This window comes from Uranotaenia lowii, chromosome 3 (assembly GCF_029784155.1).
Source record: "Uranotaenia lowii strain MFRU-FL chromosome 3, ASM2978415v1, whole genome shotgun sequence".
Lineage (NCBI taxonomy): Eukaryota > Metazoa > Arthropoda > Insecta > Diptera > Culicidae > Uranotaenia > Uranotaenia lowii.
This window is the reverse complement of record NC_073693.1, coordinates 181,346,418-181,372,585: the sequence shown is the minus strand read 5'-3', so window position 1 is coordinate 181,372,585 and position 26,168 is coordinate 181,346,418. Positions and strand designations below refer to the sequence as shown.

Sequence of the window (26,168 nt, the reverse complement as noted above, 5' to 3'; positions counted from 1 at the left end):
ACATATGCGGTAACGACGCGAAAACTGCAAGTATTTGTAAACCGCTGCCTGCGGAATATCATCCGCGCTTGGTGGCCTGGCAACTGGATCTCGAATGAGGAACTACATCGCCGGTGTCATCAAAAGGCGCTAGAAATCGAGATTCGGGAACGTAAGTGGAGATGGATTGGGCACACGCTGCGAAGAGATGAAAACGAGATTTGCAGAGAGGCGCTAGATTGGAATCCAGAAGGTCATCGAAGAAGAGGCAGACCCAGAAATTCGTGGCGGCGAAGCCTAGCCGCTGAAATCCGAACTGTCGACGAGAATCTTGACTGGGACCAGGTGAAGACGCTGGCTCCGGATCGTCAACAGTGGAGGTCTTTTACCACGGCCCTATGCACCGGAGGATCGGCGCGGGATCATTAAGTAAGTAAGTAAGTGTACTTATCATAAAAGTTTCAAGTGTTTCTTACTTAGCTAACGCCAAATAGTATCATTTGGTCGTCTTCAATTTAACAGAAACCCAATATTTTCGATAGTCTTGCTTATACTGAATTAAATTTTACATTTTGTATCAAAATCTCAAAAATCGGTATGAAATCGGTATGTTTTGCCAAAAATCGGTATTCGGTATATACCGATTCTTGGATAAAAATTTGCCCAAAAATCGGTATGAATACCGAAAAATCGGTAGGTGTGGCATCTATGTCAGTGATTGAATTTTGCTGAGCATGAATTGATCAACCTTCTCTCGCTCACTGCTTTACTCGGAAGCAAAGGTTGCTTTGAGGCAGCGAAAACGACAAAAACGATGATGCATACGCTCTCAATATGGCCCGCCTTCAAGAAGCAGTACACATTCCAGGCAGCGAATCCAAAAAACCAAACGAATGGCTCTCACTCATCTCCTGTTACAAGCTTGAGGGATGCGAATTCAAAAGGCAGAGCGAACCCGAGTCTCCTCGTTTGTGCCTGGATCGAATGCGTGAGGTTTTTCTGCTATTGCTATTATTGCACAGCAACCGCACGCAGGCAGCTAATTTTTTCGTTTCTTTTTCCTCCCCCTCTTTGCACTATACGTTGCGAGCCGTGCAACCAACCCCCTGGCAACTTGACAGTTTAGTCGAGTTTGCTGTGCCGTCTTCAAAATGGAAGATGTCGCACTAGTCGCGTTTGTTTACATGCATCCTGGGTCGTCCCTAGCAGCGGCAACGTTTATTTTCCATTGAAACCACTTGATTTAGTTTCGGCATGCAATTCAACTGACGAAATACCATTTTAAAAGGGCACATAATCAAAAGTGATGTAAAAAAGAAAAATAAATAACTTTATAATTAAATTTTATAATAGTTGTTAATGAAATAAGTAATTTTATTTCAATCTATTTATGTTCCATTCTCGGTTCCAACTTAATAACATTTCTGTTTATAGCAAAGATTACAAAATGGCCATCTTTCATCCGAATCCTTCAAGGAATATTTTAAGGAATATCTTTCAATATTCCTTGCAAATCCGTTGTGTTTTTGTTACAAGGCGTCACCAGATAGAGTTATGAGTTTATTTCGTTAAACATAACGTGGTCTGAAATAGTTCCGCTATTTCCTTAAGTTCACTACGGTAAAATTTTATCCAGCTGAATGTTATGAAATATTAGTTTTACAAATATGTTGAGATAGTAAACACTGAGAATGAAAGCGGAAACGAGTTGAGGTGATGGCTTTGCATTTGCACAAGTGACGTACAGATAAAATTTCGGAAAGTTGAATTCAAAAAAAAAAATAGTAAGTAGCATCAAATGTGAAGATTGCAGAAATGAACTTTTCAATAGTTTTATTGGAAGATTAGAAGTTAATGCCGATGTGTTAAAGGTCTGCAGAATAAACGAGTTGGAGGTAAAAATTGTAGAACAAAATCATCAAAGTATAAACTTAGTATACTATATTATGATATCATAATGAATCGAACTCTGACACAGGTTTCAAATGATGCACGGGATGTTTTTAGAGGATTAGCCGAACACATTTTGGATCAAGATGCTTTAGTTAACCATCGAAACTTGTTGTTGAAATTATGTGTTGATTGTGTTTCGGATGGAGTCCTTCGCTAAGCAACTTAATGATTCTAAAGAATCTCTACGAAAAAACCAAACAAAGTTAATATTGTTTAGAAATGAATAAAATGTTGTTTTTAAAATTTACCATGCAATAAACCATTTACAAGATTTTTGAATTAAAATTTGCTTGTGTATTTCATAAATAAAAGCCATTTACCACGCTGACTTTTTTGACCATATTATCGTGTTTTTCTTTAAACATCAACTCATTTTTCGCTTAATAGGTGATTCTTAATCATTGTTTTTAAAAACTTTTTTTTTCAATAAAAAATATGTTTGAAACCTTAATTTGTCGAACATTTCATTATCCACCCTTTCGATATGTTTGTTGAGTGAAAATGAGATTTTGACAGAACCAGAGAACCAGAAAAACTGGCACACGCAAGGTTCTTAGATACACTAGGTTCTCCGACTTTTACAGTAAGTAGGCGAGGAGTGAGCGGGGCTCTCAATGAGTTTGTTTATTTTTTGCTCAGCTTTTCTGTGGTTTGTTGGTAAACAAACTTCATGAGTTCCGTACAGTTGCATAGCCTACATAGCCAAAATGGCTGAATCGGGAATTCGTTATTCGGGAACACCTCCTGAATATATATCCACCTTGGGCACACGCGATTAGTATGGGAAACGTCAAGTTGCCAGGGGGTTGCGTGCAACGCAATAAGTTCGGTTGTTGTCGTTGTTGCATCAACCTTTGCGGCGGGGTTGAAGATGTTCTCCTCAACGCCAGCTATCGGCTGGAGCTATTCAAATTCAAGAACGTAAACGAGTATGTGTGCCTCGTCTTCTTCATGCATCATGTAGCAACCAAACGTTGAGAGAGTTCGTTCGGGACAGCAAACGAATAGTGTCTCTCAGAGCAGATCCTCCTCATGGGGGGAGGTTTGAACGAATGTATATGTATCGTCTCCTGTATAGCTATGAGAGGCATCAAAGTGTGTATTTTGAATGCCTCTGATGAGAAAATTGGTGAGGATTTCAATCACTGCCGCATATAAAACCTTGACTTTGTGTAACCTTTGTGTAATTTGTATAAACAACATTATTGCGGAAATTGCACCTATTTAGACTCCTGTGCAAATAATTTCCACGCAGAAATATTTTCGCACTGACGCACACATAAACAACCCGTGTCAGTTTTTCAAATCAGCCGTTGCTCGCTTCTGATTTTCGAATTGTATTTCGAAACGGCATAATCGTTATTGTTTTGGCGAAAATTATTATGAAATGCGAAACAAGGAGTTTAATAACGAAAATTTACCCATCAACAAATGAAAAGAAACGAACAGAAAACAGATTGCATTCTGTACATTCGGGTACAAGAATGTAAGTGGAACAAATAAATCATGCATTTCGGGCGTTTTTCGAATTACTGAAAAATTAGCCAAAAAATTATGGATTCCCTGACAATTTTTACTGACACACCAGTCGCAATTGTTTTTAATTCAATTTTATCCAAAGATGTAAAGAATATCGATATGTGTCATTGTCTATGTATAGGTCTGGGAGCAGATTTTACTGCGCGCAAATTATTTGCATGGGGGTCTAAATAGGTGCAATCTGCGCAGTTTGTTAAAAACGGCAACGGTGCGTATGAAAGTTGATTTTTTGGTAGAAATAATTTGAAGTAACTGAACTCTGATGTTGGTCCTTTTTTCATATAGTCCCTTTTCAACTTTTAGCACATGATAGTTTATATAAAGAATGTGATGGTGTTAGTGAGTGCGGAATTGTTATCTGTCAAATCAGATTCTCTCAATAGTCTAAAAATTCATGCAATTGACAATAGTTTGTTTGGTAATTTGTTTAAAAATTTGAAAACTTAAGAAAACTTCCAACTTTGAATACTGGACAATTGAGTTGAAAAGTTGACTGGTGTATAATATAAGGCAATTCAATTATTGTCAATTGCATGAATTTTTGGACTATTGAGAGAATCTGATTTGACAGGTAACAATTCCGCACTCACTAACACCATCACATTCTTTATATAAACTATCATGTGCTAAAAGTTGAAAAGGGACTATATGAAAAAAGGACCAACATCAGAGTTCAGTTACTTCAAATTATTTCTACCAAAAAATCAACTTTCATACACACCGTTGCCGTCTTCAACAAACTGCGCAGATTTCACCTATTTAGACCCCCGTGCAAATAATTTGCGCGCAGTAAAATCTGCTCCCAGACCTATACATAGACAATGACACATATCGATATTCTTTACATGTTTGGATAAAATTGAATTAAAAACAATTGCGACTGATGTGTCAGTAAAAATTGTAAGTGAATCCATAATTTTTTGGCTAATTTTTCAGTCATTCGGAAAACGCCCGAATGCATGATTTATTTGCTCTGTACATTCTTGTACCCGAATGTACAGGATGCATTCTGTTTTCTGTTCGTTTCTTTTCATTTGTTGATCGGTCAATTTTCGTTATTTAACTTCTTGGTTCGCATGCATTTCATAATAATTTTCGCCAAAACAATAACGGTTATGCCGTTTGGAAATATGATTCGAAAATCAGAAGCGAGCAACGGCTGATTTGAAAAACTGACACGGGTTGTCTATGTGTGCGTCAGTGCGAAAATATTTCTGCGTGGAAATTATTTGCACAGGAGTCTAAATAGGTGCAATTTCCGCAATAAGATTCCGGAGAAATAATTAATCTCTATAATTCTATAACCTATAATTATTTGGAAGCAACTTAAACAATATTTTATTCAAACATTGATTGAGCGTGCTCCAAGAACACTTAACTGAATCAGAATCTTACTATAATTCTAAGAGCTTTGGAGTTATTCAGTACTGTCATATATAAGTTATGAAAAATGTAGCTTATATTGAGAAAAGAAGAATTTTAAAGAATTTCTCGACGACCTCACCGAAAGCTCCAAGGCAGCATGGAAATCAACACAGTAGATCCTGGGTCGATGGAAATTACCACAGTAAATCATTTCGTGGTTGCTGTTTTTTCCAGTGTTAATCAGTTAACTTTGGAAAAAAAATCCAAGTAAAAAAGCGGGACATTTTGAGGAAAAAGCGGGACAGCGGGACATTCAACAAAAAAGCGGGACATGTCCCGCTTTTGCGGGACGGATGGCAACCCTATGTTAAGCCCGTGCTGTCGTTCGTTTCTGCTGGGCGCTGGCAATGTTCGTCTGATCTGATCCTGAGAGCACAGCAGCAGCAGCAAACGGAAATGCATGACGCGAGGCGAGAACAAGATGAAAAATGTATTTAATTTTTTTTCCGCACGATGATTTGAACATTCCGTAGTGAATATATGTTTTGAATGCTCATTATCTTCTGTAGAAAAAAAACTTGTTTTTTACATTGGAAAACAAACAATATTTTGCCTTTTAAACAGTATGAGATTCCGGAATAAATTCTTTTAAGGTTGGTAATTAGGTTGGTTAAAATTTAAAAAAAAAATTAATTAAAGTTCAAGAAAGAATTTTGCTAGTTCCGATATTCGTTCTTAAAACAATGATTTTTTTAATTTCAAATCCGAGACGTAAAAAGATTTGATTCGGGAGATGCGTTGGGTGTGTGAGAAAATTTCCGAAGCTGTCTAGATATTCAATGAATAATTCGAGACAAGTTTGGTTCGGCCCAGATGCTTGGATTTTATCCGAATTTATTCACATCATTTTAAAAATTAATCAAAAATGCTCAAATTGATAACATGACAAGTGAAGATACAATGGAAGGACTGAACTGGGAGTTTGAATAGGCGCGCGTGAGTTTATGATAAAGAAATATGACAAAGTCATGACAATAAGACAAAGTTCTGACAAAACAGATTGCCAAATTCCGACAAAAATAAGGCAGAATACTGACAATAATATGGAAAACACATGACCAAAATTTACAAAATTCAGAAAAAAAACATAACATTTTTTAACAAATATGATAAAAACCTTACTAAAAACTTGACAAAAATGTGAAAAAAGACAAAATTATGACAAAAATTTGACAAACTCATGACAAAATCTTGACAAAATAAAATGCCATAATTGTGAAACAAACATGACAAAATTTTGACTTAAATATGACAAAATCATGACAAATATTACAAAATTTATTAATTAAAAAAAATTGAATTCTAAATCTGAAATCTGAATCTGAAATTTGAATAAAAAATCTGAATCTGAAGTTTGCATATGGAATCTGAATCTGAAGTTTGCATATGGAATCTGAATCTGCAATCTGAATATGAAATCTGAATCTGAATATGAAATCTGAATCAGAAATCTGAATCTGAAATTTGAAACTGAAATCTGATTCTGAAATCTGAAATTTGAATCTGGAACCTAAATCTGAAAATTGAATCTGAAATCTTATTCTGAAATCTAAAATTTGAATCTGGATACTAAATCTGAAATTTGAATCTAAAATCTGATTCTGAAATCTGAATCTGAAATCTGAATCTGACATTTGAATTTGAAATCTGAATCTGAAATCGGATTCTGAATTCTTAATCTGAAATCTGAATATCTGATTTTGAAATCTGAAATCTGAATCTGAAATTTGAATTTGAAATCTGAATCTGAAATCTGAATCAGAAATCTGAAATCTGAATCTGAAATCTTATTCTGAAATCTGAATCTGAAATCTGAAATCTGAATCTGAAATCTGAATCTGTGTAATGGTTCGTTACTTGCGGTTCACAGGTAACGAAGAAAAGTTGTTTCCGAATTTTTAACACTCCTTTATTCGTTCGAAGTTCGGCGAGTTTTAAAAACCTACGATAGAAACAACATAGCTTTGATGAAAAGAACTTAAATTCAATGTTTCAATCTCACGTTTAGTAACTTCTCCTATTCGCTTTCTGCTGTCTCGATTCCAAAAATTTGAACCATTTTGTGGTTATCACTTGAGAACTAGAAATATGGTTGAAATAGAAACTAGAAAAAATGTTGTATAATAACCATATTGGCAATTTTTAGGCAGAAGGCTTTGATTAATTTTGAATCAAAAATGGTTATAAAAAAATTAGCGTGTATAGGGATGAATCATCCCAGAGGATGATAATTCCGTACAAAAAAAAAAAAGTTTAAATATTCACCTAGCCTAGCATCGCGGATTGTTAGTGACGAATGCGATGCGATGCACTTGCCGTGGTGTACCTTAGAGTTTTTTTTTGTATTACTTGTGAGTTTTAATATTATCTTCCTTTTTTCAGAATTCCCAGTCCCTAAGCCAGATGGAATTGTAAGCGGAACAACACCTATTCTTCATACTTACTTGACACGGTATGTCTACGTGGCAGTTGAGTTTTTGCGATCTTTTGCTTTCAGTTGAATCGATCTTGGAAAACGTCTCATCATTGTTGTCACTGATTTTGAAAATAAAAAAGATATCAATAGCGTTAAAACGTTGACATTCGTTGATTTTTAATGTTTTACAATGAAATGGTACTTAACAACAAGCTACATTTTGGAACCACTAAATTTTTGAGTTTTGATTCAGTACGTGTTCAGAAATGTAGCATTTCAAATTTAGGTAGGGTAGAATGGAGATACTTGATATCCTTTTCTTATTTTCATCATATATTTTTGGAAAAAATAGTAACTTTTCGTATTTTGCATTTTCTGAAACCGTGTAATTTCAAGTTTATATATACATATGTGCTGCAAAAGTTAGAATGATAGAGGCATTCTTGTGAGACGTAAAATATTGTTATATATTTTTAAGACGAAAGAGACTTGATAGTTTTTCTAAAGGATACTTGATACTTTATTCAGGGAAGTCCTAACCTTTCGCATAAATCAAGCAAAATCTAAAAATAACATGTCCATTGATATTTGGCCATATTAGTTCTTATTTCTTTTGTAAGTGTCAGACAAAGATAATTCTAGAAGTTTTTCTTTTACTCTATAGTAATTGCATACATCAAAGTAACATAGTAAAACTACTAAATCCGTGGTTTAAATGAACAACTGGCAACCATATTTTTGAGTCAAATATGTTTTTTTTTGTAAATTATTTATTTGAAACGGCTCATACTTAGGCTTTAAGGAGCCAAACTCGTTTTGTTTGATTACAATTGTTTGCTTTTATCTAGTTCATTTTTAAAGAAAAAAGAAGTTAGATTAGGAAATATGAAAATAAAAAGAATTATAGACGAAGAACAAATATGTTTTGTTGTTTATAATACCTTACGCATAGTTTTTGGCTTTTTACAGAAAGGCATAGCGAACGGTCAGTTTGGGATATCATTAATTAAGGATCCAAGACCCCACTTTATATATACCAATCGACTCAGCTCGACGAGTTACGATGATGTCCGTGAATTTGTATGTTACATTTAAAACGTTCTTACCACATTAACTCCTATTCTAGGTTTCACGATTTTTATGAATTTAGTATCAAAAAATTGGATTGTTTTTCCTGTAGGTCATATCTCAAAACCAAAAAAAAAACAAAATTGTTTAAAATTGTTCTTTTCCATAGTAAATATCATGCTCATGTTATATAAATATCATAAATATCAAAAAAGGTAGCCATTTGCTCAGCAGCAGTTGCCAGCAATCGCTAAATTAATTACGGAGGCGATAGAAAATTTGACAAAAAAATCATCAAACAGCAGAGAATCGATCCCACGCCATCTAGCATGAGAGTTTAGGAGGCTAACCTCTAGACCACTACCCAAGCAACCAAAAGTCGGGTTTTTACTTAGAGATGGAACTCCGAAGTTCACATTTCGCTGAAAAAATGTTTTACGGGAACTTCAGGTGACTCTTTTCGCGTAAAAGTTACTCAGGAACTTCCATCGCCCTTTGAAAGGTTAAACTATCGATAACGGAACTTCTAAGCGCTTTTAATGGAACTTCTTTCAAGAAGGTCGATAACGTTCGCGTAACATTCCAAAACGCACCATTAAGATACTCGAAGGTGTTTTAAAGAACCTATATGGGAAATCTAAGCGACATGCCAAAAATGTTTTTCAAGTAGGTCGATAACGTTCGTGTAACATTCTAGAGCGCACCATTAAGATACATGAAGGTGTTTTAAAGAACTTATATGGGAATTCTAAGCGACATGTCAAAAATGTCTGTCAATTCCTTGTCATGGTATTTGTTTTGTTTATATTTTTACTGATATTTACAAATGGAATTAAAGATTTTTTTCGAATTTTCTTATAAATGTTAAGATATTCGAATGAATTTTTGATGATGCGAATTTTTGTTATGATTCATATTGTGTACTGAAAGTCCTTTGAACGAAATAAGGTACAATCTATTGACCAACCCACTCAATCATCTCAAATGACATTAAGTTTAAATACTAATCATTACAGTGGTAATTAACTATTGCTGGATTGGTCGAGAGGCTGGTGAGTTTCATTGCAACCTAGAGAGCAGCGGTTCAATCCTCTAGGCATAAGCAGCTTTTGTAATCAAAACAATATAATTAAAATCAATGAGATAGACCATGATAGACCGGCAACCTAGTAATCTGACCTCTGAATGTCAGAGCAATCTGTCAATCGGATTTTTTTTCGCCGCGTAGAAGTTTCTTGACATTCTCTTAGAAGCTGAATAGCGTTCTCTAAAGCCACCTAAACGAACTTGAAAGTAGCTTTAAGAACTTAAATTTTGGGCTGATTAGCATTCTCTTCAGACACAAACGAGAGCTGATTAAGCTTCTATGAAACCTTTTTATGGGAATTCTGGTTGCTTGGGTAGTGAGCGTCGAGAAATGTGGCTCTCAAACTTGAACAGTTTGAAATATTTTGATAGTAAATGAGCTCGTTGAATATCAGTTCGTTTATCCTCCAAAAAACGTACTGGCCACCTTTTTTTATATTGAGTTTAGTAATTTTTGCTATCGATTTCCTTTAATCATAATCTTTTTTATAAATTAATCATACATAATTCAGAAATAAGGAATCCATTATTGTGTCATTTATTTCCAAAGATAATTTACACTCTGTAAGAAAGCCTCCAATCCACTGATAAGTGTATTAAATCGGGTTTTTTACCATGTGTTCAATTTGACTGCGCATAGTAAATTCGACTGCGTTTTAGTAAAATTGTCAATGAAATGATGCATTGTTTTACTTCACGCCTAGTAAAATTGATATGTTTCATGATGAAACGCACTGTGTAGTACGTGTTATGATAAAAATTAGTATGCACGAGGAGCTTGATTAAAAAAGTAAAATTACTATGCATGTTTGTTTGTTTATTTGCATTATGACATTATTTAAAACATTAAAATTCACGCTTCCGACACACGTCGGTCCATGTTATACCGTATTTGTTTATGCCGAGTGTTGCACTAGTGTTGCACTGGTGCACCACTAGGTGCTGTCAAACTGTTTGTTTATTCGGACGGTGTTGCACTGGTTTTGACCTGGTGTTGCACTGCCATTGGGCTGTGTTGCCCCGAAAATTTTGTCAGTGTTGCGAGAGAGCGTGTGAGTGAGCGAGATAGCAATACACTGGCGACGATTTGTGTTTGTTTTTATCGGGTACGGTGGAACACTCCACGAGTGGAGAAAACAAATACAGTATTAGTGTGTTTTCCGATGATCTGGGAATATTTTGAAAGTTATGAAACTTGAAAGCAGCTCAAAATTTGTTTGTTTACTCGCGGCTTTGAAAATTAATGATCATAAATTAGTAAAAACAACAAGAATGTTTACCATGGTAAAATTATCATACGCACTGATGTTTTTGAGTCAAATACGTTTTGTTCTCAAAAGTACCATGTGCGTAGTATTTTGTTGATAGGAAATGGTGCCACAATGACATAATTACTATGCGGACGCTAGTTGTAATAGAAATTATGATGAAATTATCATAACCATAGTATTTTCGACAACAAACATTGAGAGTTATCGAAAGCTACCAGGTACATAGTAATTTCATTAATGTTTCATGCGCACTTTTACAAAATTGATGTTATACTTCGCGTGGTTGAAAATACTATAACGCAGAAATGGTAAAATTATCATGACCACGTCTTTGGAATGGCAACGCAATTTTTTTTCCGTGTAAGAACACTTAGCTAACAATTCACGGGTCCGCTCCTTTAAACTTCTTCCAAAAGCCACAATTTCTCGAATTATTTAAAAAAAAAACTACTCCCGCGCTGGAACTTGCTTTTTTTAAATTTACCTAAACATTATACTTCCTGTCACAAAGCGCACAATCAGGGAACTTTTGAAACATTAGGAAATCTACAATCTGGATCTTCAATTCAAATCGACTAAGATTCATTTATTTTTCACACTTGCAGAACGTCCCTGTCTTCTCAGATCTACTCAAATGCAAGTTAGAATCCAGTATTGACCGACGAACCGTGAGAAAATGTCGAATTGAATAACATTGAATAACTCGATGGAGGTAACGAATAATAACTTTCAAGATAGATGTCCCTAGTAAAAAAGGACATCACTTTTCACCGCTAGGCCGATAAATTAAATCTACATTACCCCTTATTCCGAATGCTTCGGATGATAATTACCCCTTATTTGAAGAGCTTTCGTATGGTGGAAATTTCGGGAGCTGCTTGCTGGGATATAAACCCAACAAAAAATCAAGTTTCATGTAGTTTATTTAAAGGAAATACTATTTGAATAATTTCGAATTATTTGAAAATACAAATTTACCCTCAATGTTAATCCGTTAAACTACCCCTTTGAAGCGGATTCGAGCTTTTCGAAATAAGGGGTAATATCACTGATCACACTGACATGACACTTAGAACAAAATTTCGTTTAAATTTTGTCTAAAAGCCTCCTACCGTCGACATTACGCGGCAGCAATTCGAGCATTAACATTTGACTCAATAGCATGGACTCCACTTGTTCAGTCCGTTCGAGTAGTCTGAACCGATCGATATTCACACTGTATCAAAAAATTGTCCGTACAGCACGTACCTTGAAATCCAAACAATCAAAAAGTGCACCTTTTCAGTCAATAAAAATACTTCAATTACATCATTCGCTGCAGAAACTAGTCCTTTTTGTAGATCAGTATTAAAAATGTTTATGAATTAAACCTTAAAAATAATCCAATTCATTTTGTATGGAAAGTCCCAAAAACGACGTCAAAAAATTGTCCGTACACTGAGGCCTTTGTCAAATATTAGTCAAGTAAACAGTTATATGTCAGTCTGTCAAACGCAGAAACGTAAGTTGAATCTCAGCAAAGACAATTTCCAGTGGTCTGAGCGATAAATACGTTAAAATGAACTTTATCTAGCATAAATCAGTAGATTTCAACAATTTGTGGATTCAATTAACAGGAAAATGTCTGCTCCTCACAAAAAAAAATACCCGTAGACATCCGGAAACTGATTGTTGACCTGAAGAATGACGGTAAAAGCTTGTCCAAATTTTTTTTACTTGTCTTCGAATTACGCATAGAATAGTAAAATGGCCATGATCGTCGGTTCAGTATGTCCTTCACAACTTTAAGAAGATTAACTCCCTGGAGACTTTAAGCTGATGGTTGGTTTGATCGTATTTTCGGGTCAGAACCAAACAATCATATTTATATTCCTGTAGACGCGTAATATGACTGATAAATCTATTTATTTTTCTCCGTGAATGAATGTCAAGTTTCCGGAGCCATTTGCGCTGAAAGCACCCCTAACTATTACATGGCCACCACCGTACTTAACTGTCGGTCGAAAATTTTTCGGATCCAATTCAGTATTTGGATTACGCCATACTCTTACATGCCCGTCAGACCCAAAAATATTAAATTGGCTTTCATCAGTGAATAAGACGTTCTGCCAGAACTCTTGCGTTTACAGGACATACTTTTGAGCGTATTCTAGCCGTTTTTTTTTATTATTTTTAGTAGATATAAACGGCTTCTTAAGAGCAACACGATCTCGGTATTTTTTCTCATGAATTATGTTCCGTACCGTTTGAGGATTAACCTGTATGTTTTCAAAATTCTTCAGGCTGTCAGCTAGTTTCGGGGCACTGATTTTAGGATTCTGACGATTTTCCTGACAATGATGCGATGGTGACGATCCGTAAGCTTCTGTTTGCGTCCTCTTCCTAGAGTAGTCTCCAGCAAGTTAGTCTTCTTAAAGTTCAGAAGGACATACTGAACCGGCGATCGTGGCCGTTTTACTATACCTGCAACTTCGGACAAGCTTTCACCGTCGTTCTTCAGGTCAGCAATCAGTTTCCCGATGTCAACGGGTATTTTTTGTGAGGAGCAGACATTTTCTTGTTAATTTTTATGGATTTAATTAACAGGAAAACGTCTGCTTCTCACAAAAAAATACCCGTTGACATCCGGAAACACGAAAATCTACAGATTTATGCTAGATAAAGTTCATTTTACCGTATTTATCGCTCAGACCACTGGAAATTGTCTTTGCTGAGATTCAACTTACGTTTCTGCGTTTGACAGACTGACATATAACTGTTTACTTGACTACTATTTGACAAAGGCCTCAGTGTACGGACAATTTTTTGACGTCGTTTTTGGGACTTTCCATACACAATGAATTGGATTATTTTTAAGGTTTAATTCATAAACATTTTTAATACTGATCTACAAAAAGGACTAGTTTCTGCAGCGAATGATGTAATTGTAGTATTTTTATTGACTGAAAAAGTGCACTTTTTGATTGTTTGGATGTCAAGGTACGTGCTGTACGGACAATTTTTTGATACCGTGTATGTCTGGTTTAATTTTCCAGCGGGCAACAACATCGATCGAAGCGCCTCTGGTATCGACATTACTCGTTAATTTTTCGAGCAGCCAACAATTGAAATTGAATGTCCAGTCAGTGTGGTCAGTGGTAATATTGACACGACAAAATGACCCGTTATTTGACAGATCGTAGAGGTGACACTGAAAAATCAACAAAATTTGGCACTGTGAAGCACTATGAGAAATCACTCCGACAAAAATTGGAAAAAATAAAATTTCAATGAATTTATAAAAGAAAGTAGACACTTCATTTTAAAAAAAGCTCAAATTTCAGAACCCCCCCATTCTTAAGATATTGAAAATTAGGAAATTTCGGATCAAAGATAACAAAGCGGTATGTAAACGTTAATCCCTATAAAAATATAGTTTTGAGTGACTTAAGGCTCACTTATAAGAATGTAAAGCATGAGAGAATAAAAAACAGAAGAAATCAAAGTTTTCGGAAGAGAGTATTAAGGTCCACGGGATTTTTACGGGGATTTTCTTATAAGTTCTGCAGAGTTCAGTTTCGATCCACAAAATTTCAGCTTTTTGAGAATTTCACCATTGTCTATTCCAATTAATTTTGATGAAAATAATTTGGAAAAAATCGTTTTTGAATCACAAATTCAAACTTTTTATTACTCAATTTGATTTTTTTGGCAGAACCGCACAGTTTTAAATAAAATCCGCACATCCGGGAGAGTTCTCACCGCGCTGCAAGCAAACAACTTGCAGACTTTAGCTATCTTCGGAAATGATTCTTTCTGTTCGGCTCAATGGATTTTATCTTCGGGCTTGCAAGTTTGCAAGTGATCCTAACTTCGGAGAATCGTTTGAAATTTTCGGAACGTGCAGTCATCGCGCGGTTGACTTTTACTTGCAGACACGTTCAACGTTCTGCACAGGGGCCGTTCAGATACCACGTGGACAAAAAAATGAGATTTTTGACCCCCTCCTCCCCTTCCGTGGACAAGCGTGGACATTTGGCTAACCCCCCTCCCCGCATGTCCACGTGGACAAATATGAAATTGTTTTTTTTTCTCTAAATCTAATTTGACAGTTAGAAAACACTACTTTTTCCTTTTTTATTATTCAAATGGCTTTTGTTGTTTGTTTTGTTGTATTATTTGGGATTTTAAGCCTCTTGGGTTTATTCATCCCATTCAGTGTGGCTATCTAAATTCGTCAGAACAGTTTGCTACGTTTAAGGAAGGCCAATAACTTTTCCTCTTCATTCGGACAATTTGACAGGATTTCTCGGAGACTATTCGCAAATAGGTAATGCAGTTGCATAAGATGTGCTTGGCGGTGATTGTGCTATTGCATGCGGGGCATTCAGGAGGGTCGGTTTGGTCGAGAAGAAAATCGTGGGTCAGTCGGGTATGGCCAATCCTCAGTCTTGCTAGGACCACTCTGTTTGGGCGACTTGGCTGGTCATTTCATTCTTCGGTGCAATTCTTGATCTCCCGTAACTTGGCCGTTCGATTTCTGTCCCATTTTAGGTCCCAGGCGAGCTGGATGTTGTTGGTTGTAAGTTTTTGTGCGTCTTTCTGGGGAATGGGGATTGAGGGAGGATCCATTCTACCTCCTTCAGCTGCCAGACGATCAGCGCATTCGTTACCGGGAATTCCGGCGTGTCCAGGTATTCAGACCAGGGTAACATGTTTTCGGAGGGCTAGATCGGTGATTGAGGAAATCCAAGGGTGTTTGAGATTGCCGGCGGAAACGGCTTCTAGCACGCTGGCCGAATCACTGAAAATTACGGAGGGGTCTGTGTCGGAGCAGTAGTTTTCCAGGGTATAGAGAATTGCATAGGCTTCGGCGCTGAACACTGAGCAGGCGGGTGGTAGGGCTAGGCTTTTGTCTTCTTCATTGGTATGAATGCCGCAGCCAACTTTTCCGCTCTCGGTTTTGGATCCGTCGGTGTAGAAGTGGGGAAAGGAAGGGTATTTTTGGGCTATTAGGTGGTGGAAGTGGGGGAGTACAACTGAGGATGATTGGCCTGCTCTAATTTTTCGGGAAAGACTGAAGTCAACTGTGGGAATTTCATCATTCCAGTAGCGGAAGGGGGTTTGTTTTCTAGGGCAAACAGGGGGAAGAAGGGGGATGTTCAAACTTTCTAGAAAGGCGTTGGTTCGGGTAATTAGGGAGGAGTCTATTGAGCCACCTATGGCTAACCATCGTAGTGACCTTGTTGTTAGATTTTTGGCAACGAGATAACTAAAAGGTAACTGCCCGCTCTCAGCCATGATGGAGAGGATGGGGCTGGTTTTAAAGGCTGAACTGATGGTTCTTATGCACTGATTATAAGGTGGTTCCAGTGTGTCTAATAACGCCGTTTTTGATCTACTGATAAGTCCAAGTCCGTAGAGGACTGTTGGGAGTAGCCACCCACGTGTAAAACGGTATAGTGACTGGCAATGGGCCGAGCTGTTGTTATTGCATAAGAAACGCAAGATATTAAGTTTGTTGTTGGTGTTACATCGAACTTGTTTAAGATGGCGTTTAAAATTCAATCGGTCGTCAATCCGCGCTCTCGAATATACGTGTTTTCTCTTCGCTCCGACTTGCTCTAGTTTAGTACTTTATCCCGTCTCACATAGTGATTCGCCGGTTTATTACCCCAGTGCTCTCGTTGTTAAATTTGACGACAAACAAACTTTTCGCATCGTTTAGCTTCGGCTGAACTAATTTCTCGCCACCAACATGACGGCCCCGCCGTGGAGGGAAAAGTCCACGCCAAACAACCCAAATGGCAGAACCTTACCGTCCTGGCTGGATCCGAAGGATGTCCATGGGGACATTCAATTCATCATTCTGAAACCTAAACCCGAAACATCGAAGCTCCCAAGCAACCCGTTTGTCATCTCAAAATCAGTTGACCAGCTTGTTGGAAAAATCCACGGAGCTCATCCCGTCGACGGCGGTAAAAATTACCTCCTGAAAGTTCGCAACCCGAATCAGGTTGGTAAACTTCTCCAGCTATCCAAACTGATCGACGGAACCCCAGTTGCAGCCGAAATGCACCAGACTCTGAATTACACCAAGTGCGTTGTCACCTGCAGCGATGTTGCTGGAATAAGCGACAAGGACCTGGCCGAGGAACTCGCTGATCAAAATGTCACAAACGTTTATCGATTCATGCGAAAAGTGGAAGGCAAAGAAGTCCCAACAAATTCCTTTCTTCTCACCATCAAGGGAACAACACGGCCCGCACACATCATGTTCGGCTACATTCGAGTAGCTACAAGATCCTATTATCCCCGCCCTCTCATGTGTCTGTGCTGCGGTAAATACGGCCACACCAAACTACGCTGCAAACAGGAACAGGAGCCAACCTGCCTTTCTTGTGGCGAAAAACCTTACCACGAGAAATGCAACAATCCTCTGCATTGCATTAACTGTGATGGATCCCACCACGCTTCCAACCGGACTTGCTCCAAATTCCAAGAAGAACAGGAAATTGTGCGCCTTCGAGTCGATCTGAACATAAGCCAAGCTGACGCAGTCAAAGAATACAAATCCCGGAACTTAGCCGCTCAACCAACCAACAACATCCAAAAACGCCTCGAAACAGCTCGGATCAGCAGTTCGATAGCTGATAAAGACCTACGAATCCAACATCTGGAGCAACAAGTTGCTGCACTCATCGCCGAAATTCGAAAACTTCGATCTCAAAACGAATCCGAAAACGAGTCGACCCTGGAAGAATCCGACGACAGCATGGACACATCCGATCAATCCAGTGTTTTATCCAAACGACAACGAGTTAGTGGATCCTCCGAAGAATCCCTTAGTGCCAAAAGTGATCTAGTTAAGAAGAAAAAGTGCAGTGAACAATACAGACCAACAAAAGAACCTCCCAACCCACCATCTACCGAAGGTAAAGAGGATCGTTGCTCTCGGAACAACGGTAAGCCAAAAGCCAACTCTTCATAATGCTCTTCACCATAATCAATACAAATCCTGACTCTCCCATCAACCATCCTACACCCTTGCGACCCCTCCAAACTAATAATTCCCAAATATCAACCTCTTCCCCCTGTCATTTATTACATCTTTCCCCTCACCAAACCCCCAATAGAATTAATCCCACAAGCAACACCCCTGCCATGAAAAGCACTTGCAATCTAGCCATACAGTGGAATATCTGTGGCCTAAAATCTCACCTCCCTGAAATACAACACCTTACTGCTCTTTTCTCACCCATAGTCATTGCCCTACAAGATATCTTAACAAACTCCCCCGTCTCACCCAATACTATAAAGAACTATAAGTTATACACTGCCTCTGATCCAACTCGTAATAGTCGCCAAGGTGCCGGAATCGCCATAAAAAATGGAATCCCACACGACATAATTCCGGTTAACTCAACTTTGAATACCGTTGTCGTTCGACTCCATTCCCCTATCGAAATCTCAGTTGTTACTTACATTCCCCCTCAAACAAGATTCAGTGAATTTTCACTGGTAAAACCTCTGTCCCTTGGTGGTGCCCCGAAGTTCGGGAAGCGATCAAACGCCGAAGAAAATGGCTACGTGCTTTAAAAAGGATCTCTGACAATGACCCCAGAAAAAGTAGTGTTCTTGAGTCCTACAAAGCTGCCAGATCGTCCGCCTGAGCTATAGTACGCACAGCTAAACATTATTCCTGGCAAAAGTTTACAGAAGAGATTAGCCCCGACACCCCATCTACAGTCCTTTGGGACAAAATTAAAGTCCTTAGTGGCCAGCCTCGCAAAAATCAGTACAACCTTCTTCTCAACCAACACTATACAAACAATCCTTCTATCCTTGCCGATGCCTTCTGTCAACATTACTCCACAACAATCGCTCCCCCCTCTCTACCTACTCCCCCAAACGCCAATAACGAACCACACGTCATCAACAGTCTAGATTACAACTCTAACTTTAAATTGAAAGAGTTGGAGTTCATCCTCCGGAAAGTCAAAGGCCTTTCCGCCGGCCCTGATGACATCGGGTATCCTTTCTACAAAAACCTTTCCCTTTCGGCTAAACTATCTTTCCTTGAAATACTGAACCAAATTTGGAACGAAGGTAAAATACCTGAATCGTGGTCAACTGGACTTGTCATACCCATTCCCAAACCCAAACAAAACCATCATCTGTTGGACAACTATCGTCCCATCACGCTACTCGACTGCTCTGGTAAAATAATGGAGCGGATGGTCAACCGAAGGCTACAGGCCGTCCTCGATAAGCAGCAACGTCTAGACAGCCGACAATATGCCTTTCGTCCTGGTCGATCCACGGACGACTTTTTCTGCCAGCTAGAATCCATCCTTGAAAACTCCTTGAACGACGGCTGCCATGTGGAAGTACTATCTTTGGACCTTACAAAGGCGTTTGATAAAGTCGACAGAGCTCTTATCATCAAAACTCTGATTGATTGGGGTATTAGCGGCCGCATGCTCAATTATATTAGGAGTTTCCTGTCCAATCGCTCCATACAGGTTCTCATCAATGGCATCCGATCACTCACACTCAAGGTTCAGTAATAGCCCCTACACTCTTTCTCATTGCTATCAATTCTATATTTGAAATTCTCCCCAACAACATCCAAACCTTAATATACGCAGATGACATACTTTTCCTATCTACCTCACCTTTTATCCGGTACGCCCGTAAACAGTTGCAAAACGCGTTAAACTCTTTAGGCAACTGGGCACCCACTGCTAGTTTTTCCTTTTCCCCCACAAAATCAAAGCTTCTCCATCTTGGTCCTAATCGAAGAATTCAAATGGCTGATTTTGAAAAAAAAAAAACGAATAAGCATTTCCTGATAGAAATTAATTTTAAACATTTCAAACTTCTAAATTATTATATTATATTATATATTATATTATATTCTAAATTATTATATTTATCACTTGTCTATAAACTTAAACTGGAAAGCTTAGCAATTTTAAGGTTTTGATTTAGATCTTTAGAAAATATTTTGAATGTAAGTATGTCCACGTGGACATGACCAAAACCCCTACCCCCCTCTCCGTGGACAAGCGTGGACATTTTCATACCTCCTCCCCCCCTCTTAAGTTGTTCACGTGGTATGTGAACGGCCCCACATAAGGGAAAAAGAATCAGTTTGAAACTTTGCAAGATGATTTTTTCGGAGTTGACGTCGGCCTGTTAGAATCGGCACTGCATGTTACATGACGAGATCTCTTTGCACCTCTGCTTTATACTGATGTTATTAAAAATACGCAATTGATTGATTAACATTAGACAAAATAGTTAAATTTAAAGTCAATATCATTGCTATGAAGGTAAAGGTATAATTGAACACTTGCTTTAAAAAAAGAACATTCGAATGGATTCATTCCAATTTAGCTGAATGTTAGTTTGAACATGTGGATTTTTTTCATATTTTAAAAATTATCTTTTTCATTCCATTTAACCCTCATCCGCATTAGAGTGTCATTTTGACACTATTGCAAGTTTGAATGCTTGTAACTTTTTTCAGAAGCTTCAAAAAACGAAAATTTCTTCGGGGACCCTAAATGAATTCAAAAGTTCTTTAATATTGCATCTTTACTTTTTTTATGGACGAACCCTGGAAGCCTGGACAAAAAAACTCCCTTTTCCGACTTAGAGTGTCATTTTGACACTCCAAAAGTAAAATCTATTTAAGTCGTTTGAATTATTATGAACTTCATATAAAACTTTTATCGATTCGGATTTGGCGAGTGAAGAAGAACGGTCGTGTTAGTGCGTGCGCTTGAAATTGTCGGTAGAGGTGAAAGAAAAAAAAACGAGAACCGAGAAATGTTGGAAAAGTTTGGTGAAGAAGTGGGCTAATTTTTCAATAAAAGGGGTGGTGTTTTTGGAAAAGTGGAAATTAGGATCCGTGTAGCCGGAAGGGAGCAGTTTGTACAGGGGAGCTTTGTGGGGAACGGTGAATTGTTGGGTTGGGTCCAGGAGGCTGGGAATCGGAAGGTGATGGAGTGAGTAGAATTAAGAAGTGAAATATATTTAAAAAAAAGTATCGGCATTGGGGAGTGAAAGTGAAGGAATTTATAGAATAATAAAGAAAAGAGTGAGAAATTAAATTTATAAATATCAGCCGAAAATTTGCGGCGTGGAGGCAAGCCAAGCGAAGCCGTCCAAGAAAATCTCAGTAGGCCATTGCTAGCCGAAGAAAAATCGTAGTCGAGGGGTGAAAAGGAAGAAGCGGCGTCTGCAACGGGCAAATAGTCGTGGCCGAAATATAAAAGTGAAGAGTGTAGGAGCGAGAGAGGGAGACATATATAGTCTCAAAGGACGGTAAGCTATTCAGGAGAAAGCAGAAAAGGGAAACCGGTAAGCTAGACACGCATATATGCATACATGCGCCAAAGCTTAGCAGCCACGGTGCGGGACATTTAGAAGCGGAATAACGGTAAGTCATTCAAAACATTCACGTATCGAGCCATCATCATGTACACCATAGCATCGGAAATGAGGTCGTACAGGAAAATACGCATGTTTAGGAACCAGAAGCTAATAATTGACCAATACTTCGTGCATCAGATGGATTTCAAGCGTGAGTTTTCAAAAGGACGTATGTCGCAAAAGTAAACAAATTGAGTTACTGTTTGCACGGTATAGTAAATTTTATTTTCTTCTGTATGAATTAACTGTTTGTACAAAAAAAAAATAATATGCCGTTAGCTAAAAAAATATACAAACGACCTATGTCATCTTTTCTCAGTGTTTTCGAAATTCTTCTTTACACCTCTTTTTGGTAAAACGACGCATCTGTCAAAACAAATAATATCGCACACACAGCAGATAGGATCGCAGCAAACCGTCGTATGCGTCAAATCAGATACGTCGGTTTTTTCACATCATTGCAGATGCGTCAGTTTTAAAATAATTATTATTTTAAAACTGACGCATCTGCAATGATGTAAAAAACCGACGTATCTGATTTGACGCATAATGAAAACAATTTGTCCAAGCGACGAATCATAAAGGGTGTATGTAAATATTAAGCTGTCACAACGACGAATCATTATGGCGTATGTGAAAAAAAACTCAACAATACGGTGTAAAATTTTTTTTTTAACAAATTCACTAGGAAACAGCAAAAAATCCAGTATGCTCAAACCTATAATTAAAACATTATTGTTTTTCCTACAGCTGCCATGATAAAACTTGATTCTAGATCAAACAGCTTTAAATAGCATTTATTTATATTAACATAATTTTGTCCCTCCTTTTTCTCAGATTTTGTCTGATGTTACATACGTCCTTTTGAAAACTCACGCTTGATTTATCGACAGGGAATACCGACGAAAGGGACAAAATAGATGTGGTGGAATTTAGGAGAGAACTGCAGCAGTATATAGAAAAGAAAGAGGGGGTGTTTCAAGAGATATGGGGAATAAAAAAAAATCATGTGAGAGAGGCGATTGAATTTGGCAGTAGTGGTTTAGAAATAGAAATGATGCAGGTGGTAGCGGAGAGGTACAGTTACATGATTACAGTAGCGTACGGCAATGAAGAAATACACACGATAATACCGCAGGCGAATAGGGAGAAAGAGCATAAGGCTGATGTCATGCTGAAACAACTAGCAACGCAACGCAACGCAACGTTCCAATAAGATTGCGTTGCATTGCATTGGTATGTCATGCTGGCGCGACCTGTCACTTTGAAATTCCCTACAAATCATCACTTCTCTACATCTGATAATGCTTTAAATCGTCTCCTTTCTTTCCGGAGCCATCAAAAACTCATCAAATCACGACCCGGATTGCAAGAATGCCGAAATTTGAACCGACAAAATTCCTTGTTTTTTTGCCGGAACTAAGAATTCATGAAAATTTTCTCGCCGATTAAGATAGTTTTTAGTTTATTATCACAAGTTCGGACAGATCTTCGTACTATTGTGCTTAAAACCCGGAATCACTGCTTCAAATCGAGAAAAAACTATGTTCCTATTGGATTTCCTACTAGTCGCGCTACTAAACACATTGGCATCAGATTGGTCGCGCTACTCAAAGCAACCAGTATGACAGGTCTGCGCGATTTCCATGGAGATCAAATGGAGCTGGTTAGTCGTGTGAACGTTGCGTTGTAGGTCGCGTTGCTAGTTGCTTCAGCATGACATCAGCCTAAGGCTGATGTCATGCTGAAGCAACTAGCAACGCAACGCAACGCAACGTTCCAATAAGATTGCGTAGCAACGCATTGGTATGTCATGCTGGCGCGACCTGTGACTTTGAAATTCCCTACAAATCATCACTTCTCTACATCTGATAATGCTTTGAATCGTCTCCTTTCTTTCGGGAGCCATCAAAAACTCATCAAATCACGACCCGGATTGCAAGAATGCCAAAATTTGAACCGACAAAATTCCTTGTTTTTTTTGCCGGAACTAAGAATTCATGAAAATTTTCTCGCCGATTAAGATATTTTTTAGTTTATTATCACAAGTTCGGACAGATCTTCGTACTATTGTGCTTAAAACCCGGAATCACTGCTTCAAATCGAGAAAAAATAATATTCCTATTGGATTTCCTACTAGTCGCGCTACAAAACACATTGACATCAGATTGGTCGCGCTATACAAAGCGACCAGTATGACAGGGCTGCGCGATTTCCATTGAGATCAAATGAGAGCTGGTTAGTCGTGTGAACGTTGCGTTGTAGGTCGCGTTGCTAGTTGCTTCAGCATGACATCAGCCTAACGGAGAAATCTTCATTCATGCAGAAGAATTGGACATGGAACTTATATTTGGGAGCGTTGTAAGAATAGCCATTGAAAGGAGAGTAATGAAGAGAGAATCATTGTGCGAAATCAGAAGCGTACGAAGGAGGTCGAATCTATTAGTAAAAATGACAGGGAATAATTTAGCAGATGCGTTAAGGCGTCAAATGACAAACAGAAGTGAATTCGGCAATTCAAAAGCTTCCTGGAAGAGTCTAAGCCAATTAACTGGTTTAATTTTTCTTCAACTAAAAATGTGTTTGAGAAATATGATTATAATACTGAATAAGGTCGGTTACAGATAAAGGTAAGCTTAGGGTGTCTTGAGGTAAGTTGGGTATAAAGGTAAGGTTATTCCGTTGTATAAATATTTCATTCATTGATTATATTATATAAGAACGTTCAACCAGTTGCCAGCTGGGCAGGTATCTACACGCATGCGGAATACCTGTCGTAGATTCATAACACTGAGAATGTTATGAATTTTATACGGTTGCGAAACTGTTTGCTCGTTCTACAAATAAGACATAAACATACACGAAATACATTCATTACATGACAGTTCACACGAAGCCATGGTGTCGGGTATGTGCTAATTTGCATTGAAGATTGGCCGAACTTATAATCTAAAGAATGCAATTTATCGCATACGTTGGCGAAACTGCGGTGAATCCGTGCACCCATGGTGGATTATCTACATACATACATACATACATACTTCATATAAAACTTTTATCAATAGAAACCTTGTAATGTCAGTAAAATATGTTTACAACATTATATATAGCTAAAGCTTCTAGTTTTCTCGTTATTCAGTATGAAAGAAAAAAAATCTGAAAAAACATGCCTCAGGAAAAGTGCTGTAGTTCATATATCACACGTCCAAAAAATATTTGCTTCCTGCATATGAAAGCTGAAGTTAATGTCTACATCATGAAGCCAAGAAATATTTTTTTTTATTTTTTTAATGAAATGGTCACAAAAAGTTCAAAAAAGTGGTCTGAAAAACCTACTTTTCATTCGATTGCTAGTACACGCAGAGAAAACCTGTACCATTGAAACAAAAAAACTGTACCTTTAAATCAAAATCCAGTGATTTTTGAATCGAAATTTTATTTCTTAGTTTTAAAAACTTTTTTTTTCGAAAGAAAAGAAAATTATTATAAATCAATGTAAATTTTTTTTGAATGAATGTACTGTACTTAAAATCAAAAAAGTTGAAGAGGTTGTGCAACACACGACCGTGAAGTTGGCGTAGAATTACGACAAGAAAAGTTAAAATCGTTTATTTCTGTCAAATTTTGCCGATAAAAAAAATCATTAAAATGAAACACATCGAAAACAGTGGTGAATTATACAATCATGTTTTATTCTATCTTTAAAAACTGCTCATTATTAAATAATAAAATCTATTAAACAATAAAATAGAAAGCAATGATTGCAACTATTTTCTTTGCTTTTCTTTTTCTTATCATGATTTGCCCCAGAATGTGAGAGAATCCGTACCAAGTTCGTCCGAAACGTTTCCATGTAGCTTTGCGCTAAGCGAGAAAATTTGAACGAAATGCAACACATTAACGGAGTAGGCTGTTGTTGAATGGTTTCACTTGTTTCCTTCCAAGCTGGTTGCTTCTCAAGCAACGACCTTACACAAATGAAGCTTGAATGTAAATGAAGGGAAAATGTTACGGTAGTTATATTTATGCCATTTTACACCCGGGCTTTTCGTATTGTTGCGGTCAATGGAGGCGGGGCTTATTCGATGAGAAAAAAATGACAAAACTGAATTTTTCGAAAATCGAGCTATCAGTCCTGTATCAGATGAAGGCAGGGAAGGTTTTGTTTGGAAAGCCCAAGCAAGTAATCGTTAGCAGTCCTTGGTTTTGAAATTGTTTGATACCTTAATGATTGATTTTGACAATTTATTATGTTTGCTTGTGAGGTAGATAGTTAAATGATAGAGAAAACCACCAAATATTACTCTTTTTTTTATTATGGCCCTGAAAAGGACCGTTCCAATCAGTCGAATTCCAATTCTTTCACACCTTTGCCTCGTGCTCAGTGCAGGGGAAACCATTTCTCAGGTTGCAAGAACGCAATGTTAAAATGTGATGTCAACGTGTCAACACGTCCACATGTCATGATATGTCGACATGTAATGACATGACATGTAAAGACATTATGAATCATTGTCAAATTACAAGAGGCCTCCACCGCATGTCACCTCCACCTCTTGCCCCCTCTGCTGCTAGCCGCCACCACTGCTTATCGTCATCATCGCCTCTGCTACGACATGATCCTCCTGCCCCACTGACTGCCAACGAACTAACTGCAAAACGATATCTGCGTTGGATTACCACTGGTGGGATCCAAACGCAGATCGAATCGCAGGAGAACTGTTCAGCTTGACGAGCAAATCAAAACTGAAACCGAGCCGCAGGCAACCCGTGGTTTTTATACCTTTCGTGGACACAATTAAACCCCAACAAGAGGCGGGGCATCCGTGTTTTCTTTCTTTAACTCTTTTTTTTTCTTTTTGGTGATGACGTCATAATCCTTCAGATGGGATGTCTTTGAAAGAGGACATTTTCGTGACGCGAGATTCGTTTGCTAGTTTCAATTTGCACCCCTATAGTGTTGCCGTAAGACGTAATTCTACGTCAAAATAATTATTTAGTCCATGAAT

General features: G+C 37.8%; 1 protein-coding gene across 12 annotated transcripts in view; it reads right to left on the bottom strand.

The window, feature by feature from the left end:
• Window positions 1–26,168, bottom strand: part of LOC129754241 (putative 1-phosphatidylinositol 3-phosphate 5-kinase) — a 303,435-nt gene that overhangs the window by 57,521 nt on the left and 219,746 nt on the right. For 11 of the 12 annotated variants that reach the window (XR_008738989.1, XM_055750189.1, XM_055750183.1 and 8 more), the window contains one exon: window positions 7,341–7,431. The exons of the other annotated variant lie outside the window; for it this stretch is intronic. Coding sequence is in view for 10 of the 11 variants with exons in the window: in XM_055750189.1 (XP_055606164.1) it covers window positions 7,341–7,431 (91 nt within the window). In the remaining variant the exon portion in view is untranslated. The remainder of the gene's footprint in view (window positions 1–7,340; window positions 7,432–26,168) is intronic. 12 annotated transcript variants of the gene reach the window in all.